Here is a 15482-nt window from a genome sequence, read left to right as displayed (position 1 = left end):
TGATAGTAGCCCATGAATAACAGATTGGAAGCAGATAAATTGACGAGGCATTTTCAAAAGAGGGGGGGCTTATAAGGAATTATGCAGATGAGCTGATCATCAGGAGGTAAAGCAATGTAAGGAATCAGTCCCTGGTCTTTTCCATAAATCAGAATGAGACAAAGCAAATGCTAATCTCTTAACCCCTGGGTTTTCCTCTACTCCCCCAACCAACTTTTCTGACTGGGGCCTGACTGCAAGGATCATCCTAATGTGGGGAAAACTTCAGTACCATTCTCCTCTCCCCAATATGGCATTTTAGCTAGATATTAAAATATTTTTTTCTCTTTTGGTGCAGCTACTCTGGCAAATAAGATTGGAATTGGAATTTTGTAGAGGCCAGGCACCAGGCTGGCAAGGCTCAGACCAATTCTGCTCCATTCCAGGTAAATGAACGTTGAGTCAGAATGATCCTACTTTTAAAAATTAATCCCAGATTTGAACCGGACGTGTTGTGCACCTATGGTGGAACTCTTACACCTGTTCCTGTTGCACTGAGTAAGCCTGAATGTGTGCATTTGCACATGAAAGTGTAGCAGACTGATTATACTTTTTAGTATCTGCAGCGCTTCAAGGCCCATAATTCCCAGATAACCTGGCAGAGTATCATGCTGGCTAGGGAATTATGGGAAATATAGGCCAACCTATATGGAAGACATCAAGCTTCTGTGCTTCGTTCTTATTTTTTTCCTCTTATAGTACATTCCTTACATTCAGTTGAGTTGTCAGATTGTACACAGTAATGTACAGAATCAGGTTCTACTTCATTCTTCCCTTCTTCAAAGACTGTTAAAGTATCTGGCTCCACTTGGCCCTACCTTTATTTAAACGTGTGCCTGCTCTGCTTTTGAAAGCAGCAGAAGGTAGGTTGAAAAATGCTGGCTTGGGGATTTAAGGGCCGGGTATCTTCAGCATCTTCCCCCAAAAGCTGGAGAAATTGGGGTGGGCACTGCAAGCAGTCTCCTACACTCCAAATAATGTTCTTGGAAGTTCTGTTCCAGGAGAACAGTTGCATTATTTGGATTAAGAGCTTTTTTCAATGACCCTTCTCCTCAATGCTTAATCTAGTGACGCTGGCAGAAGCGACTCTTTTATGTTCTCAGACGTTTTCCTCCTGAACATGTATGTGTTGTGTACCTCCATCATAAAACGATAGACTATTTTAGTTCCAAGTGTAGCTCTTGGTTTGTTGAATGTGCATATGGGTTCGATAAGGCTTCGGAAACAAAAAAGCCTTGCATTAGAAACTGAGGTGGTTTGGGGAAATCATCACACATTAAATGTCTATATTGCAATGTATGTTTTGCTGAAAGCACAACAGAAGTAAATCTTGCCAGGTCTATAGAATTAACACATTCAATGCTGGAAGGAGATTTTCCTGAATGTTGTACAGGTAATGCTGGAGCTAAAAGAAGAGAGTTTCAATGTGATGACTGCTGAAAACCTTATCCAGATTATAATCCAAAAGTCTAGCAGTCAGACAGACATAGAGGTTCATTGCATTGATGTATTGAGGTTCTAATCAGTGTGTAGCAGATATAAAATGTGCCAGCTGCAGCAGTCATTTGGGCCAGATAGGTTCTATAATTTGGTATTAAAACGGAATTCTCAATAATGTATCCTCAACAACTTCCCTTCCCCACGATGCTCCAAAAGCAGGATCTGCATTTCTCTGTGACCACGAGATGGCGCTTGACCACTTCCGTATGACAAAGGTGTGCTCTTAATCTCCTTGTGTTTCCCCCCTGACACATCTGGTTCCATTCAAACTGCTCGCTTGCATAGACAGGAATGGAGAGGCCAGCTGAGATGCTTCTAGCAACCTTGCTGGAAGGGAAAGCAAACTGGAGGGAGATGAAAAGGACTTTTCCTGTCACTTTCCAGAAATATTCTCACTGCTAACTCTGCTATAAATTGACAATAAAACAATATTGCATATTCAAAAAAATTGGCAAGCTTGTACAGCCCAGATAGCAAGTTCATACCTGCTCCTTTTTTCCTGGAGGAAAGTAAATGCAAAGGAAGGCTAAGTTGTGGGGCTAAATTCTAATCCGACAGAAGCCTAGATTCCTCCAAAGATAAGTCGAGGCTTGAACCAGGATGTTGGAGTTCAGCCATCGTATTGCAATTTCTGCCATACTGTCTTCCTCTCCTTCTTTATCCTAAAATAAGATAGAAGAGGAGGGCTAGCAAAGTCTTTTCTCCCAATCACACACTCTAGCATCAGTAGTGTGGTTATCCAGCCAACTCTCTGGCCCATAGCTCACATACTCCTCCCCCCCAGGAAATTGTCAGCCCTAGTGCCCACTTTTTGAAAACATGCAAACCAGCCAGCTCTGCAGTGATTGCAGCTGCTACTCAGCAAAGGACCTTCAGGTTGCTGCGAAGGCCCTCAGCTGGGGCCAGAGGCCCTGTCTGGGGAATGAGGCGGCCAACCTATGTGGAAGGTTCAAACTCAAAGGCACTGACACTTTAGCACCTCGTGGTCTATTGGGCACAAGGTGTCACTACAGGTAGTAAGAGAGTTAGACAAAGGACACACAGAGTAAATCCATATCAGTCTGCCTGCTCTTTGTCTGAGAAGTGGCTAATGTGGTTACTTCCTCCTGCCTTTTCTTTCAGGCACACAGGCGTGGAATGTAGTTAGCTCGGTGCTGGGCTCTGCCTATCCTTACAATGCGTTTTCTGCTAGATTTAAAAACCTGTTTCACTAATTATTACTCAGAGTAAGATTCCCACCCTCAGGAATGCTCATAAGGACAGAGAGAATGCTGCAACCTCCAACAAGATGCAGGTGGTTACAGTCAATGTTCCTAAGCATGTGCTGCTCTTTTCTTAGGGGGAAAAGGAATAAAATCATAAAAAGCAGCCCACTTCTCCCTAGCCCAGCTTAGTATTTGGATAGGCGAAGGAAGATTTGCAATTTTAGATTCAGAGCTGACGATTGGAAAAATATCCTATCCAGAAACCTGTTAAACCAAGGAGAACCACCCTGTCCAGAGCAGAAAAGGCAATTATACCTAATTCTGTATAGATTCATGAATCATCAGGAATACTTTGTTGAACCCCTTATGGAGTAAACTAGATGCAGAATTAAGGGGGAGGGGTTGCATCTTAATGTGCAGAACTGTTTTTTGTTAAAAAAAAAATGCAAATTGCTTCACCTGAAAATGATTGAAAATTAAAGGGAGAAAAGCAAGCAAGAGGGAATTTTGCTTTTTATTAACAGTATCACATACCAAGAAAAAAAAACTGATTACAAAAATGAATGTAAAGCAACCTGGGTTTCATTTTGACAAGATTCCAATAATAAAATAAAGCATGATTATAGATCAGCTGAATTGCTAAAAAACATTAAGATTTTATATGAACTGCATAATCAACTACCAGATCCTGCTCAGTGAGGCTGACGACAAAGCTGGGGAAGGGGGCGGCTGCAGTGCAACACGTACCAAGGGCATCAAGCCGGGAGGGCTGACCATGGATCTATCTCAGCTGGCCATGGCCCTCAAACTGAAGAGCAGCCTAGTTCCAATTAAGGTCAAGACAGAGGATTTTTAGCTGGAATTAAATAAAACTGAAGGAAACCAGTACAGCAATGGCTAGAAAAACACTTTCCTGGGACCTGCTGTTTGCTGAAGACCTTGTGTCCTCTTTATAGGCTTGTAAATGAAGCAAACTGTCATGGCTCTAGAAGTCTCAAGTATTTATTCATGGGATCTAAATTCTTAAGTTTACCCACTTTCATCTTGCATCTGGATATGTTCTTAACTACTGGCACTCATCCATAAACTTGGGAAATAGTAGGGATGGCACAAACCATGTAATATTAAAACTACGTCAAAAAAAAAAAAGTATCTCAATTTCTAGATGGAGTAAAACCATGAGAAGACCTGGAAATATATGAAGGACTTTGCCTTTATTGAAAAGGCAGCAGATTAGTCACCTTGGGTACAACTGGAGTGCCATTGCAGAGGACATTTCAAATAGCAGGAACAGCCAGAATGGAGTTTCTGAGGTGGTCTTAAAATGCAGGTAGCCAATACCGAGTGCAGCTGATCCTTGATACTTAAGGTACTGGTACTGAATGAGGTAAGGTTTGGAAAGATCTATGCAGGAACAGTGAAGAATTCTGTGGCACCTTAATATCAAAGTGCCCATTTTTATGGATCACAGTTCTCTTCCTCAGATGCATGGAGAATAACCTTGAAAAAAGGAATATTCAGTATATACACTGGAGTATGGAACGCCATATTCTATTTAGTTTAATGAAATTGCTACAATGACTGGAATGTTTAGATAAATTCATGAACAGATCTATCGATGAGAAACAATATGCATAAATTTTTTCTCACTAAGAGGCAATATAAAAATCAATTTCTGTACATTAAGAACCAAGAGAGATGGCCTATTCAATTTCACTTGCTCATGAACCCAGGATCATTTGGAAAGTATTCCCAATTAATGAGATTGCCACATTTCTGATGAACTTAGCATAATTCAACCAAGCCAAAATCTATTTGTGTTTCTCCAGTCTTGTAAATAACTTGGCCCCTTCCAGCTCTTCTCTTAAGCATAAGTGCTAGCAACACTGATAGAAGAGCAAATGCCAAGCCGAGAAAATCTTTCTCTGGAAATACTACAGCCATAAGGCTTTTGATGCAAATGAGGGTTCTATTGCTGAAATTTTATAGAACAGGGGACAAAGACGCACCATGGAAGAGAGATACCATTTGCTGCAAAGGTGGGTGGGTAACTGGGAAGAATGGCACAATTATCATTTGGATGGGGCTAGCTCTTTCTGAGTTTAAATTTACAATTTTAAAACGTAAGAATGAGTTCATTCACAGATAAACAGAAAGTAAAAGAGTGTGTACTTTTCCTATCTCTGACAACCAAGACTGCTGGGTTAGGCTGATCCTACCAAGTAATTCTTATTTGGCCTATGTGCAGAAGTTGGAAGCAAGTAGCTGTTTAGGCAGATTCTCCTGGAGAACAAAGTAGACCAATTATGAAACATCAAAGTTCTTTGATCTGGAGACAACAGAAATAGTGTAAATAGTGCTTGAAATATTAAACCTGAAATAGCCAAAGCAGATGACATGACAGGAAAGTAGACAGAGCCCCATGGGGCTGGGGGCGGGGGGTGAGTGCAGTAAAAAAAAATAAAATTATTTAGACAAAAGTATTTAATTCACTCCCATTTATTGCAGTGATCCTTCTTCGGTACAGTGTAGTAACTGCAATACTCAATGTTGTTAAAACATTAGAAAAGCCATAACTGTGAGTAACAGTTACAATACATTATCAAAATATGACATAACGTTTTCAGACTGTGGATAGTACCAACCAAAGCTCAAGCTTTAAATTAAGACCATAGTTCATTTTTAAATAAACAAAATAGCATATAAAAGAATTGTGTAAAAAGGAAAGACAAACATAACGAAACAATAAATAATCAATTTGTTCAACTATTTTCTAAACACTTCCAAATTTCATAAAATAAAGTTAAATTTATAAAAATGGTATTGCTGAGTGTCAATGGAAAACTATTTCAAGTCATTACTGAAACTTTTAAAAAGCGCCCAAGAGAAACTTAGATTTATATTAAAGAGAAATTGGAATGGCTAAATTTACTAACAAGTTAATAGTTTATATTACCTGGAGAGCTTTAATAATGTTATAATTGTGATTTGGCATTTTGCATTTGTAATATTGGAAATTCTCACTGGATGAAGAACTTTAAGTCACAGGCTACATTTGGTACCCATCAATAGATCTAAATGTTAAAATAATTATTTCAGCCACCGTGCACCAACAAAAATGCAATTCCTTTCTTTTGCACATCACAAACAATGGCTGCCCTGAATGGACCAAGCTGCTAAGTGTTCCAGTGCGTTTCTTCTGGATGGCAACACCATTTTCTACCCTACTCTAAGTCTGTACTAAACAAAATGGGGAGAGGAGAGGAAATTCAACCTCAGAGTAATTTTACATCTTCTCTCATCACAGCAACAAACCACCAACCTGGTAATAATCAACACTCTATTTGCAATGTGGTTTTTTTTTTTAAGTAACAATAAACTACTCTTATAAACTTCCAATTTCCTTTGAAAAATATATCCTGGCAACGAGTTACTCTATGTGACAGCCAACTTGTATTGCACTTCTGAAAAAAAAAACCCATAATCAGCATTGGAGCTGTAGGTTACTGAAGGTAAATTACAATATGCAAGGATCCTATTGTCTCATTAATCAGATCTTCCAAAAACAAGTTATTTGTTCACAGATTTTGATCTCACTTAGCAAGAAAGCTGTGTTTTTATATGCTATGCGTTCACTTACAAACTCTGAAATTATAGATCTTTGATCTAATATGGCGCTCTGTATTAAAGCCAAAAGCTAAAAAATATTTTTAGGCAACTTACAGGTAACAGGTATAAGCATTATTACTAATCACTGGATAAAGCCTCAAGAGATTCTTCTGTAAGCAGTTTGTAGAATAAAAAAAATATAAAGCAATTAAAACACACACCCACAAACAGAGGGCACACAAACAGGCAGTCTTGAATACACCATCTGTCTTACCAAATTAAAACGCAAGCTCAAGAGAATCAAACCTGAGTGTTTACCAGGACTTTTAACAGATTTTAAATAAACTGCCCTTGGATGCCTCGGACAAAATGTGGTCCACAGAACTGGTTTTTATTTATGTGCCCCCCCCCAAAGTGACATGACCAGAGGGCACACACGGTATCATCCCCAACACTGACAGCATCCTGTGACGGAAGCGCCCTTTGACAACAGAGTGGCACAATAAAAGCTGGGCGGTTAATCTTTAGTCATAGGAGCCCAATGAAAACATAGGATGTGATGGAATTGGAGAAAATTAGTACTTCCCAATTAGTACATCTTAACAATATTCAGTAGTAAATATTGAACATTATAAAGTCCTCAATGTTAACTGCATAAATTTGTTTTTTGTAACAGCCAAATCGTCCCACTTACCTTTTTTCAGGTCTAACCGATATCTTAAACAGACACACACACACACACAGCACAGACACACACAAACACACCCTGTTCCAAACAATAAGAAACATACAATAGTCCAAACTAATACCTTGATGGAAGACCAGAATGCAGCATCTTTATTATTGTTAGATGGAAAAGTCTAGAAACTAGAGGAAGTTTGATCTAAAGTTTTAGCCAATGGCAGATTGACTTTTTTTGTATAAATTTACAAAACGGTATATGGATGAAATTTGGTTAACTTCAGAAGGCACCTCAAGGCTAAAAGGTTTTTATAAATCTATAACCCTTTCATTGATCAAAAATAAACACTTTTATTGCTGCCATTCAAGTAGCAAAGAAAAACCTGTTTATTTATTCTTTACTAAGGAATCCTCCCCCATTAAGCAAGATTAAATTACAGAAGAATTAGGAGAAAAAAAAAGGAATTTCCACAACTTTATGAGTGTAGTGACTTTCCTTATGTGCTTTCAAGTCAGGGGAATAGTGAGAGAGTTGTCACTTTTTGTCTCTGCTTGAGTTTAATATTTTAATCAAATATCCCAGTCCCTTTCCTTTAGGCACTGAAGTACCATTTCTTCCCAGTTGCATCTTGCACAAGAGTGTTTATGAATAGAAGGTAAGAACACTTTGATGATTTCCACGGACAAGAAGAATAGGTGGTAGGTCTTTTGAAAGAGCTTCTATCCAGGCCATGTACAGTGCACTTGATACTGCACTTTTTCGTGCAACTGGCAAACTCCTATAAAAAAGAGGGGGGAAAATCTATTTTTATTTACAGGTGGACAGGATTAGAAATGTATTAAGTAATCTAATACAATTAGATTACTAAACTGATCTGCCATCCAAAATACTTCTGACGTTAAATGGTGGTTTTACTCAATAGTGCTCAGCAGAAGTAGAAAAAATTCCTGTGGAAAGCAGTTTTTAAATTATTAGATTTACTGCTTCTACTAATCCCCCTCTAAGTTATTCAGTAGTAAGACGTATGCTCAAGCAAGAATTCACACAACTGAATGATTAATTTTACTGCAATCCACTGTACTATATTCTTTCCACCATCTCTCAAGTTCTTATGGTATTCAGGCATACTTCGGCCAATGTAATTTTAATTAATTATCTACTTGCTTACTTGCAATATTTGTGGACCTCCCCAATCCCAGAGAATTCTGATCTTTCTTTTTAAAAGAAAGCAAAACCAGAGACAATAGAACAGCATAAAAATGAAGATTACAAATACACTTAGGACAGTACACACAATCAACTCAGGCCAAAGGCACCCTAGAAAAGAAGAGTTTCTACATCCCTGTGAAAAACGCACCTCCCACGGGAAGTGTGATCCATAGGTACACCTCATGAGAAGGGGGACTCACCGCAGGCATTTCCAGATGTTTGTACTAGATGGGTAGATTCAACCTGGGCAAGGCTCTGCATCATGTATCCTTGTGCCACATTGTGTAGGGTTGAAGGGAAATGAATTGGGTCTAGAGGCCTATCGGCAACCAGCACAACAACCATACAATTGGTATTATTCTACAATGAGGTTGCCTTGCCAATGATCTCGCTACCCTCTTCTGTACCAGATGCAGCTTGAGTCATCTCAGAAAGCATCTAAAGTACAGTGCATTAAAGTAGTCCATGCAGCTTTTTATTCACATAAAAAGTTTAAAACTGAAGTAATGGTTGCTTAAGAATTCTTGTAGTAAGTGAATTGCCTCTGGACAAGAGCAGGATTCTGGCTTTTGTGCAGGATCAGAATACATTTTAAGAAACAAATTTCTGGAAACAAGTATCTTGCTACTTTTTCATGAAAAAAATACATAGTATTGATGTTACTGTAAGGATTCTAGCATTAATTTGAAATATCATTTTTCTTTTGGAGCATTTTCTTTACCCTATGAAAATGCAAAACTGTATGTTTCAGACTTACTAAATTCTAGGAATGAAAGACCCACCATGCATCATAAATAAATTGCCTGCAATAAGTCACTAAATTGAATCAGACTGAGAACACAGCTTCTTTTTAAGCATCAAAAGTACAGGTATCTCTCAGTTAACGACGGCACTCGGGAGAGGAATTTCCATCGCTAAGTGATGCGGTCGTAAAGTGCAATGTCACATGACTGCATCACTTAGCAATGGCAATCCCTGCAGTCCCCACTGCCGTTGTTAAGCAAGGATCACAGGTCATTAAGTGAGGACCTCCTTGCAACTTCCTACCAGCTTCCAGCAACCAAAGACAGTGGGGAAGCCAGCAGGAAGTTGCAAGTCCCAGGCAGCTCACAAGCAGGCCGGCAGGCAGGTTAAGTGCATGAGTGACTGGTGAGGCATGGTGTGACCAGAGCAGATCGGAGGAGGGTGAGCGAGGGTGTGAGAGTGGCTGCTGAGTGGGGGAGGGTACATAAGGGTGCAAGCAGTGCCAAAGCCATGGTAGGGCAAGAAGCCCCAGAGCCTCCCTACGTGGCTGGAATGGTGAACCCAGCAGAGGGGAGGCAGGTGAAGGTGACGATCAGCTGGGGGGGTGGCAGGGGATGGTGGTCGTAAATGTGGGCTGGCTCAAATTTTTATAATGTGACTGTGGAGGCACTGTGGTGGTCGTAAGTTCAAGGACCAGTCGCAAGTCCATTTTTTCAGCACCAATGTAACTTCAAACAGTCACTGAATGAATGGACATTAAGCGAGGACCACCTATATAACATTTTCTAAGTGATTTGTTATTTCAAATACTTACTGGAAAGGATGCCAAGAACCACAGAAAAGAGTACTTACATAACAATTAGATTAGCTGTGCTTGAATGTTCTTTCAGTAATTCATTTAATCTAATCTGACGGTGGCTCTGAAAATAAAATAAGGGCATTACTGATGTATGAAAGGCTAATAGCCATTTTAAAAATAATTTGGAATACTGATGCAAAGAGCAAATATACGTATGTATGGGAAAGAATGCTATATACCTTGGTTTTATATAACTCAATTTCGTTATCTGTGATTCTCCAAGGTTCATCTTCTTTCATTTTGTCTGCAATGTCTTGCTCTTTATCATCTTCATGAAGTCTGAATGGCTCAATCATTTCTTCAAAGGCTGCAATGCTGAAAGTTATTTGATTATAGAATTGGAATGCATCAATTCTCAGTTTGCTAGCTGAAATATCTGTAGTAAGACATGTGACTAACATGTCATGATGCCATTAAAAACTGCAGGCCTAATAACTGGAATCCAACAGCTACTTTATCTTTGCACAAAGGTTTCATAGTTCCTAGCAAATTTTTTCCAGCCCTTAGGCAGACAATGTTTGGCAATTTACCTCTATTTAAAGACACTAAGTCTTCCCAGGCAGTGTAGGGACTGGCTTGAGAATAAAAATAAAACTGCTGTCCATAAGGTTGGATTTTTCATTAATTGAAACCTTAATCCTGCTTATTTATACTGCATTTGCAATGGTCGTAGTGTCCTATGGTCATGTGATTACCATTTGCAACCTTTAGAGGCTGACTTTGACAAGCAAAGCCAGCAGGGAAGCTGGCAGTAAGTCGCAAGTTGCGGTCACATGACATTGCACTTAACAACCTTGGTGATTTGCTTAATAACTGCAGAGGAACTGATGTAAGTCCAGCACGGTCATGTGATGGTTCACTTAATGATCATGTCACTTAGTGATGGAGTTGCTGGTCCCAGTTGTGGTCGTTAAATAAGGACTACCTGCAGTCTTCAATATCACTATCTCTTTTCAGATTGTGGTTTGAGAAAATCACATTAAGGGTTACTTATATAATTACGAAATCATATTAAGTGATTATTTTCATTATTCATGTACTGTGGTTATAACTATAATTAAAATGAGTATCACACTGAAGTTCTATCTAAATAATAGCACAACATTTGTATAGTCCTTAATGATTCTGTTTTTAATGGCAATTCAGTCCATTTTCTGTAAAAGCTATTTCTATTTAGTACCTATGCTTTTCTTAATAATTCTATGTAATATCTCATTTAAATTCCATAAAAATTAATATTGAAAATTAGCACAGAACTTACTTTTCTTTCTTTGGTTTTGTATTGATATCACCAAGGACCATGATATCTGAAAAGTCTATCCGAAATTTGCTGAGCAATGTTGCCATCCTGAAAGTTAAAGAAAGACACCATAATCAACTGTGGAAACCTAGAATAATTGCATCCAATTCTGGATTTTAAGGACATTGGTAAGCTGCAGTGTTCCAGAGGCCACTGAAACATTTATGAAGGAGGGTTAGAGGCACTGGACTATAGTTAGCCTGGAGAAGGAAAGGGTATGGGGAACCTTAATAGCTGTTTACAAGTTTCTGAAAGGCTGTTGTGTAGAAAACAGGGCAGAACAATAAAATTGTTTCAGAAAACAGGACAAGAAACAATGGCTTTAAACTATAAGGAACCAGATTTCAGGTGGACATCAGGAAAAAAATCTTAATGGTAGAAACTACTCAACTATGGAAAATACTGCCTTGAGAAGCAGTGGATCCTCTTTCACAGGAGGCATTTAAACAGTGACTGGATGTCCCTCTGTCAGGGATACTGTAAATAGTGGATATTTTTGAGTATGTTCTAAATCTAATAATTAAGTAAGAAATATATAATTTTGCATTAGTTCTTCATCCCACTGTAATTTCAGAAGCAATTCCTTATGAGTACTGACGTGCTTAGGAGATCAGCAAAACATAGGTGTCATTATATACAAATATAAACTTTTCATCCAGTGTAGTACCATCATTGATGATTATTCTAAAGCAATTTATGAATATTAATATAAACTATATAATAAATATATGCACTGATTGGATAAGTCAGTACTTTGATTTTTCATCAATTAAAATAGAAAAAAATCATTTTAGCCAAGGGAACTTCATAAATCACTAAACTCACGCTCTTCTGTCATGGTCAATTCTATTTATTTTTCCACCAATGAACACCCTGATCTTGCAGTCTTTCCATTTTTTCTTGGTTGTCAGAAGATATGGAATCAAAAGTGTTAAGCCTATATAAGGAAAAAAAACCAATCTCAGTTTGGAGCCAGTGTCGGAAATGAAAAACTAGATAACATTTCTAATTTTCTTGTAATGTTTTTTAATGTCTTACCTCCGTCATCAAAAAGCCACCAAACATCAATGTAATTTTTGCCTTGCTTTTTCTGAAACTGAGAACTTGCATCAAGCAGCTTTTGATCAGCCATGTTCAGAGGAACAGACAGGCCCTTAGGATCTGTAAAATTGAGAAGTGACATTTGGAAGAAAATGAAGTCCAAAATATCCGATCAGCCATCTCCATTCAAATGCAGAAGCTGGTTTACAAGGAATAGAAAAAAAATAAGAGATAAAGAAGATATGTTCTAGAATACATGGACCTAGCGTCACACTTGACTTTTTTTTAATATTATCACATTGCATGCCCTTGAAACTCCCCATATGCAGTGCAGGTGGCTGCTGAGAGGGTTGGGAGTGTAAATGAATGGTCAAGCCCTTTTTGATTCCACTATCTAGATATTGGCCTATGCCTGAAATACTTCATATCACTTTTATTAGCTATTTGGTGCAATGAAACATATGCACTGCAATAATACCCTTACATTTTTAACACTGTAATCAAAAATCATTTAGGAAAACATATTATTGAAATTCATTCAAAAAATTACTAAACCTATCATGGCCAAAACAACCACCCAAATTCCCAGTAGATAAATTATCTTCTACTTGTGATAAACAATGCAATATACAAAATAAGATATGAAAGAAATAATAAATGGACATTGACAGAAAGGAAAATGGATTAAACACAAAAGATGGAAAATGGCCTGCCTTTTTTCAAAAGTGGCTGTGTTGGAGTCTTGGTATCTTCTTCTTCTTCTGGACAAGTTTTAAAAGTAAACAAAAAAAATCAAAAGGTTATTTGCAATATTAATGATAATGGATCACTGTTTACCATTCTATGGGAAAAAATCAAATACGAATTAATACATGCCATCATGAATGTTATTGATTAGCATGTCACACCTTTTCTTTATATCACTACAGTATAAAAAAAAGAAATACAGATTTTAGTAGCTGAAATAAATGTTCTATATATCCCTCTTTCTTTGCACCAGTGCACGCACACACAAATATTTTTATCTGGGGGAGAAAGTACTGATAGAATTTAAAATTCTACATTTTAATAATTAATTAATACATGCCATCATGAATGTTATTGATTAGCATGTCACACCTTTTCTTTATATCACTACAGTATAAAAAAAAGAAATATAGATTTTAGTAGCTGAAATAAATGTTCTATATATCCCTCTTTCTTTGCACCAGTGCACGCACGCATGCACAAATATTTTTATCTGGGGGAGAAAGTACTGATAGAATTTAAAATTCTACATTTTAGCCTGAGATGGAAAAAGAATGAGTAAAACCCATGATCAGTCCCACATTTGCCTCAAGACAAGCTGTGCTACTAGACAAGTACTTAAAATAGGCTAGGCCTATAAGTGACTACAAGCACATAACATGGCAGAGCTAATATATTTATCTATTAAGTTAATCCACACTACAATCAACAAACTTGCCATAATTGTAACAGCAACTCTTTTGATGCAGTACCTCAATGCCCCAAAGGCTTTATTTATTCATTTAATTTGTAATAAATAACCTTCAATAATCCTCTGTACCAACTAAATTGAATACTGCTAGTTCTGAAACTGTCACCAGCTTCAAACTTTGCAACATGAAACAGAATGTAATAGGAAGGAAGAGACTGAGTTAACAACATATACCCCTGCATAAGAAATTTGACTAAAAAAAAATCTGCACAATAATTCTGTTATATAATAAGGAGACTTAAGTTCAAATACCCACAAAACTATGACATTCTGATCAGTTACTATTAGGAGTCAAATCTGTCTTATAGGGTTGATATGATAATAAAGTATGTGTATGTATGCCAGTTTGCACACATGCACATGTGTGTGATGAACTACACATGCTACTTTGAGTTCCTAGAAAAAAAGATTAAGTATAAATGTACTAAATACATAGTTACCTTTATGAATAAGTCCTTTTTCACTAACAGGCTTAGAAGTTACCATATCAGTCTTCTTGCTGTAGTCTACATTTACTATTATGTCTTTGGTTACTGGTGATTTCTCCTGGGATGACAATAACTCTTCTGTGAATATTAAAAATATATTACTGAACATTTATGCAAGGATAGGCTGCTATTTGAAACTGATTGTTTCAGTAGTCATTTGGGCTTTAGCACACAGGAATTCCATATCTGCACAGGTGTTTCACTAGAATCTTCTATAACTAAGATTTTTAAATGGGAAGCATGTTCAGAATGTGCAATAATTGCCAAGGTAGCATTTGCACAAGGAAAGGGAGGTTGGTTGTGTGAATGTGTGGATAACTAAGTGAAGAGCTACTATCACAGGAAAATAATCTGTTATCGTTCTTCATAGTCTCTATACACTAAATACATGGATGTTTAGTAAGCTTATTACTGGTGATGGTCCAGGCTAGAAAAGAATGGATGTACAAGCATCTGTCCAAAGGATACAGAAACATAAATTTATGAGCATAATAAAGATGGCTATGACTGTCACAGCATTAGAGCAGGGTTCCCCAAACTCTTCACTTCATCAACTCCTTTATAAAGCTTCAGATTGTTTATCGATCCCCAAACATTTATTTTATGAAAATAGTTTAATAAATATTACTTTAGCTAATAGTACTATGAATAATAATTATAACAGCAGCAGCAATAATGGATAGTCCCATCAACCCTTGTGGGTTGATACTGACCACTCTGGAGTACCCTGCGTTACATACATCAGTAATGGTTTCCCATGACTAAAGACAATCTACTGTATATGGCATTAGCCCTTTAGAGATATCCTTTAGCCTGTTGGAAGTGGTCTGGCTATAGCTGGTAAAACAACTCAACTTCATCTGTGATCCACATGAAAAAGTGTTACAGACTGGCCAATCCTTTTTAAGGAACTGCATAATAAAGAGAAGTTTTTGGAACTGCCAAAAGATGGCAGTGCAATTCATACAAAAGGCTAGCGCTCACCATTCACTTAAGAAATAGCCTAGAGAAGTCCAAAGGCAGATAAAACAATTGGTCGGTTTAGGTAGAGCTTGTAAACTATCTCAAATGGAATCAGAATCAGTATCAGTCACAGTTATGTTAGTCTTCTGAATACATAAAGAAAGGATGGTCAACACTAAAGGGATCCTTCTTATAGCTCTGGGGCAACTGTCCATGTTTGAAGGTGGTTTTTCTGGTGGTTGCCACAAGTGGATCACAGTGATCAGTTTGAAATACAGGTAGTTTTAATTTAGTGACTGCTTCATTTAATGACCATTCAGTTATGGTGGTGATGAAAAAGTAGTT

General features: G+C 37.6%; 1 protein-coding gene across 5 annotated transcripts in view; it reads right to left on the bottom strand.

Moving 5' to 3' along the window:
- Nucleotides 1-6755: 6755 nt before the first annotated feature.
- Nucleotides 6756-15482, bottom strand: part of SLC12A2 (solute carrier family 12 member 2) — a 66415-nt gene continuing 57688 nt past the window's right edge. For 2 of the 5 annotated variants that reach the window (XM_007422290.4, XM_088129775.1), the window contains exons 21-28: nt 14127-14252; nt 12902-12949; nt 12186-12308; nt 11973-12084; nt 11109-11195; nt 10027-10162; nt 9841-9908; nt 6756-7813 (exon numbers count right to left, since the gene is read on the bottom strand). In XM_007422290.4, the coding sequence (XP_007422352.2) occupies nt 7678-7813; nt 9841-9908; nt 10027-10162; nt 11109-11195; nt 11973-12084; nt 12186-12308; nt 12902-12949; nt 14127-14252 (836 nt within the window). In that variant the 3' untranslated portion in view covers nt 6756-7677. Of the gene's footprint in view, nt 7814-9840; nt 9909-10026; nt 10163-11108; nt 11196-11972; nt 12085-12185; nt 12388-12901; nt 12950-14126; nt 14253-15482 lie in introns of those variants that run through there. The other 3 variants (XM_088129776.1, XR_015793671.1, XR_015793670.1) reach the window with 3 other exon arrangements.

The sequence above is a fragment of the Python bivittatus genome, unplaced genomic scaffold, assembly GCF_059951505.1.
Source record: "Python bivittatus isolate LINGU-HERP-01145 unplaced genomic scaffold, Pbiv_v1 ctg000850_np1212, whole genome shotgun sequence".
In the NCBI taxonomy this organism is placed as follows: domain Eukaryota; kingdom Metazoa; phylum Chordata; class Lepidosauria; order Squamata; family Pythonidae; genus Python; species Python bivittatus.
Note: the sequence above shows the minus strand (reverse complement) of the source record. Positions and strands in the feature narration are given on the sequence as shown.